We start from the raw sequence: 6041 nt of genomic DNA, 5'->3' as shown, positions 1-6041 counted from the left end.
TGCAGTGGAAAGCTTCATAGAATGCAGAAAACATTGGTGTGTGATACATCAAAGCCATCCTCAAATTTTACTTTGAAAACTTGTGTGTGACATTTCATTTTTTTCATTGTCAGGAGAATAAATGCATTTTATCACATTTTTTATACTTTTTTTCCATAATCATCACTCTGACAGAATTGATCTAAAATTAGAAATTTAAGTCTGAAAGTCCTACATTCACATGAAAACTTGGATCTAATTAAGTGCCAGGGACATGTGTCCCATTACACTAATTTTAGAAATTTGTATGCTTAAAATTATTTTGGTAGTGAAAGTGTATTATTTATCACTAAAGAAGGCAGTTTTTGACCTTATATTTTTTAAAATAAGTCTCAAATAAAATTTAACCACAAATGGGGTTAAAAGACAGTTTTAATCAAAATTATCAAATACTAACATCTAAAAATTAAATTTCAGAAGACTGACATGCAGTGTGATAAAGGAATTCCAAGACATTAACAGAAAAAAGTCTGTTTTGCACATCTATAAAGTGTATCTGTATTCTTATTATTCAACTGGAAGTAATCATTGCCTTTATTCACTTTTGGTTTACATGGTGAAATGAATCACGTTACCAACCAGTTATACTACTACAGGCAGTTCATAAACTAGGGATAACTGTACATCTCAAACATATACTTCAGTAGTTACAAAATAAATTTATTTGTATTGTGTAACCTCCTAACACAAGATTTAACACCATGCCAAACAAGGACACCATGATACTGAAGTCTGTGAACTGCTGCGTAAGTTCATATACAATAATTATCATTTTATTTAAATTATATAGTAGTAAATGTACACAAAATCTTGGGTGTGTTAATATCTAGGACAAGATGTAATTGTTGGGCTTCACTTTCCAATCTTGTATAAAGTAGGTAACTTAAAAGGAAATACAGACCTCGAAGAACAGATAATACAACAGTACACACTATCCTTTTCATACATGCATTGTAGAATTACTCTGTGTTGCACGGAGCTATGTCAGTGTAATATCTCAATCAGTAACTACATTTTTCTAGTGAACTACTATACGAACTGGCTTGGCACAGCAGCTCCCTACAGTCACACCAACACATAATGATGATGAGCATCTACCTCAAACAAATGAGTAGTTATTACATCAACCTTGTTATGCATCAGACTGTTTATGCTGACAATTACTTTCCTTGCAAAAACCATCAAATATTCAAGTGTGAGATATTTTCCTTGAGAAATTCACTCTGAATGCATCATCAACCACAACTATATTTAAGTTACATAATATATGATCTTAATTATTCTACTGTGAGACAGGGGAAAAAAGAAAAGAAGCAAATTAAAAGACTGAATCAATGACAAATATTGTATGTAATACAAATGGTCATACAAAAAGTATTTACAAAAAGTAACACAGAAATATTTACAATGTACTGGATAATCTGACATACAACAAACATATTACACAGAATGCAACACTGCAAAGACTCTGAAACAGTGTAACAGAGAATATAAGACAATATCTAATATACAACGATCAAGCTTCAAAGTGAAGTAGCAATTTCTGATATAAAAATAACTCATTTAGTGTGTGATAGTGTTGTATCCCTGTCCCTGAAACTCTTGACTGTGGTGACAATATGATCTGTAGAGTGGTCCGAGGTCTGAAGATAAATTTGTTTGCAAAGGTGAAATCATTACATCCGGACATAAAATAAGAATATTTTGAGATCAATATTCAATGCACTTGTCATTAAAGTTAACTAAATTAAGGTACAGTCAAACTACACAATAAACAAAAGTCTGGCGTGTATTCTGATGATTACATCTACTGGTAGCCTGCTATGAAAAATGCAATAAAAACCATATGTGTATATCTGTCTGTGTTGCTTACACACAAAACATACAGAAATAACATTCTACATTTGATAAATCACACCTATTGTAACTTTAACACAGAAAGTCACATACAAAGGAATGCACAATAGAATAGTTAACACTCATGAACAAGCTTACAGTGGATAGTTCAACATGACATCTTGCCGTGCAAGTTCAAGCAACATAGGATCATCAAAAAATTTATTAATTGATACATCTTCACTCAAACCTTTACGACGACGTGTTTTTATCATGAACTCTCTTGCCAAATGTGTGGCAGGCTGTGGCTCCAAAGGACGTATGACAATACTTTTATCAAGGGGATCACCAGGAACAATCTGCCAGTGATGAAAAACTGACAAACAAAATGCCTGCCCTTGTGTGTGCGTTCGAAGATCTGTCTCAAAGCCAAATGAATCAATAGCTGGTATAAATGCCTTTATTGTATACAAAGGGGACCCTGGAACAGGGGCATCCTGCGTAACATGTCCCCTGCGCTTTGCTAGTACTGTGTAAACTGCTGAGACACAGTCTGCAGGAGCCTGAACCTCTACAAAGAGATACGGCTCCATTAAACGAGGTGTTGCCATCAAAAAGGCTGAGTATGCCACCCTGCGCGCAGTAGGAATAATCTGTCCGCCACCACGGTGCAAGGGTTCTTGTGCGATAACTGCATCAAGAATTTTGAATTTAACATTACGGATAGGTTCTTCACACAACGGGCCCTCTCTAGTGCCCCACTGAAAACCTTGAACAATAGAATCCTTGACAGAATTTAAGAGGCCTTTGTCAACTTCTGATGGTAAAGTATCATCCACTAGAATGTTTGGACCAATTGGATCTGGCCCAAAAGCCCAAATAGATCGAGCAGCCAAAAGATCCCAGTCATATTTTGTCTGAAAAAACTCAGCTAATCTTCTCTTGTTCCATGAAATCTGAACCACTTCATTTTCTATGTCTTCTGCCAACCCCTTTTCTAATGGTTCAGCAATCATCGTTATTTTATTCTTCTTGTTTGGAGTTTCAGCAAAGCATTTCAATGAAGAAGTCTCAACAACTGTCTCGCAAAATGCAACAACTGGGTCTGCAACTTTAATATCAATTTCAGAGTACATTTTTCGCAGGTCATGCATGACACAGTCAAGATACAATTCCCCAGTCCCCAGTACCACATGTTCACCTGACTCTTCAACTCTTGTTGTCAAAAGTGGATAAGATTTGTTAACTTTTCTTAATCCATCCAGCATTTTTGGTAGTTCAGAAGGATTTACAGGTTCAACAGCAATTTTGATCACTGACTGAGTATTGAACTTCAGTGGACGAAAGATGTAAACATCATCAGTGATACTGAGATCAGTAATTGTAGCTGTTTTGACTATAGGCTGGTCAATGCCTTCAATAAGCACCCAATTACCGGCTGGAATACGATTTAATTCCACTTTATATCTCGCCTCAAAGATCCACAAACGACCAATTGTTAGAATTCTTGAATCTTCCTCATCAGTAAGTGTGTAATTTTCTCCAAGAACACGTACTTCTTGCCCAGCCTGAAGAGTACCGCTCATTACACGTGCCATAACCTGGAAAAATGTACAATCATCTGTAGGGTACATTTTTGTACTATACACCATTAAGTGTCCATCAGGATTACAACTGCACATGTCTTCTGCTAAACTTGTATCTAAAGGTCCTGTGTAGATATGCTTCACTTTAGCTGGAGCATTTTCTAATGGTGCAGGTATGTGCTCTACGCACATTTCCACGAATCCACTGAAATCACCCAGAAATCTATTACATATTAACCTCAAAAGAGGTCTAATGTTAATTTTCATCTCCTCTTTTGTAAGTCTAATATTTAACTCATCTAGTACATTTGGCAGGGTAGTATCAACATCACCAACAACTTGGGCAAATATTTTATACAGTGGTTCCAGAATAAATTCAACAAAGCTACGTTGTGATGAATTATGAGGAGCTTTTTTGGTAAATCGTCTGCTTTTACTATTGAAATAAATGTCTCCCCACAAGCGACGGGCAAATTCTGTAATATTGACATTCGGGTAAGTCTGTGCATATATATTTGCGAAAGATTTCAGAGTAAAGCAGACAGAGTATTGTGAACTGGCAAAACAGACATTCCCTAATATGGGAGAAACAACAACTGGATTTCCATCTTCGCAGTACAAGGCCAGCAAACCATTTACTTCATCAACTATGTGGCGTAGTTTATAATATGCGTCCTGTGGGGGAAGTTTCAATTCAAGCATTAACCTATCTATCTTGTTAATACATACAGTTATTGCAAGTTTCTCTTGCACTGCGTGCTTTAAGAGGCGCTCTGTGTTGAGCATGACACCCTCGGCAGCGTCCACAAACAGCACCACACCATCACATAAACGCTGAGCGGCAGTCACTTCGTCCGAAAAGTTCACGTGCCCTGGCGTGTCATATACATTTACGAGATATGATTTATTCTTGATATTTGGAAGTACCAATGTTACGGGCATCGCTTTTATGCCTACGCCACGTTCTTGTTCTGTGAACAATGTGTCTGTATATCGCAAATTCTTTTCTTCGAGCGTTCTCATGCCTGGGTGTGTTTGCTGTATCAAACAATCAACAAATGTTGTTTTCCCGTGATGCAAGTGTCCGATCAAAGCCACGTTTCTAATAAGGCTAGAAGTGTCCATTAAATCTGCCAGGAATTCCATGTTATACACTGTTTCGGGCAGTTCCTGTTCCTTAAGCTGAAATTTCTTTTTCTTAATGGGAGCAATCAGAGGGGTATCGAGTGGCTGGTTGTCTTCTTCCTGCACAATTGTTTCTACATCCGGACCAAAGACTTCTAAAGCAGCGGGGTAATATCGTTTATCTTCATGTAGAACAACAGCCATTGGAGCCTGGTCAATGTCGTCTTCCCTTTCATTGTCCATATCTTCATCGTACTCTTGGGCATCGTTCTGCTCTCCATACCCTTCTTCTTCCTCTTCGTCAGACTCCAATTCAGGACCAATGTAATTCCCAAATTCGTCGTACAGATCAGCATCCATTTTTTATTTTGTTACTAACAAAAACCCATAAAAATTGAGAACAACGTTTACTAATAAACACACGTTCGATCCGTTTCAAATGTTTTAAGGAACACTTCCTTCCCGGCACAACACACTTTCCACAAACAATATAATGTCCACAGATCTATGCTGTTTACAAATAGCGTCAAAGATACTCACAAGAGATCGACGTCTTTAATTAGACGATATCGACTTCAGAGGTGCCCGGCAGACGGTACGTCTCATTGTATCAGTTATTAAGATTTCTTTCGTTGCAGTCACTTATGGATTACGGGAAGAATGATTTTGAATGCCTCTGTGTGTGCAGTATCTCTTCTGATCTTATCCTCACATTCCCTAAGTGCGCGATACAATAAGTATTGACAATATCAGTTTATCATCCTACAGAAAATGTGTGATACAGTTATATTACGCCCCTTTAACAACAGAAAATAACTGAAAAAGAAGAGTGACTTGTCGCATAGATGTTGATGTTAATTTATTTATTAATAACAGAATCACATTCAAGAATGATTTCATAATGTATTTTTGGATTAGTCCTGTATCGTATGAAAACTTATTAATGCCAATATACAATAAGATAGAGAAGAAGGTACGTTAATGAGCGATTAGTCGCTGTCGATGAGAGATTACTTATCCACTTTAATGCATGTGTCGCGTCAGTGGTAGATCTAGGAGTCCTCTACAGGGTAGAAAGAAACCTGAGGAGACTCATGGTGTTTTATCGATCTCCCATTCCAGCAAGTTCTAGATGCTGTCTTCCAGTGATATTGAAACTGATTCGGTGGAACACACTTCGCCTGTTTTGTAGAAACCTGCTTTGCCCTTTATCAAGAGAAGGTGGATGAAAGGGGTAGGACATAATAATCATATACAGTTCAAACACACAGCAGATAATGGTACTCCTTATAGAAATGGTAGCAAGGGGCAAGAAGGAACCCAAGTGCACTCCGTCTGTATGCATGGGGTGCCGTTCAACGTGCTGGAGAGGCTATTGCAGCATCTATTGAGTGTACATGGTGCAGCCAACTGCAGATTGTTTTGCACGTTCGAACAAACTATGCCTTCGTCTAC

At 37.5% G+C, this 6041-nt stretch overlaps 1 protein-coding gene across 1 annotated transcript; it reads right to left on the bottom strand.

The window, feature by feature from the left end:
• Window positions 1–525: 525 nt before the first annotated feature.
• On the bottom strand, window positions 526–5120 carry LOC126335533 (116 kDa U5 small nuclear ribonucleoprotein component). Its single transcript, XM_049998907.1, has one exon. It carries the CDS (start codon window positions 4944–4946, stop codon window positions 2031–2033), a length of 2916 nt encoding a protein of 971 aa, XP_049854864.1. The 5' UTR covers window positions 4947–5120; the 3' UTR covers window positions 526–2030.
• Window positions 5121–6041: the final 921 nt, after the last annotated feature.

The sequence above is a fragment of the Schistocerca gregaria genome, chromosome 2 (genome assembly GCF_023897955.1).
Source record: "Schistocerca gregaria isolate iqSchGreg1 chromosome 2, iqSchGreg1.2, whole genome shotgun sequence".
Taxonomy (NCBI): domain Eukaryota; kingdom Metazoa; phylum Arthropoda; class Insecta; order Orthoptera; family Acrididae; genus Schistocerca; species Schistocerca gregaria.
This window is presented reverse-complemented; position numbering and strand designations above follow the sequence as displayed.

Excerpts from the sequence above, each read along its gene's own strand:
- LOC126335533 (XM_049998907.1), bottom strand. The coding sequence starts at position 4,946 with ATGGATGCTGATCTGTACGACGAATTTGGGAATTACATTGGTCCTGAA.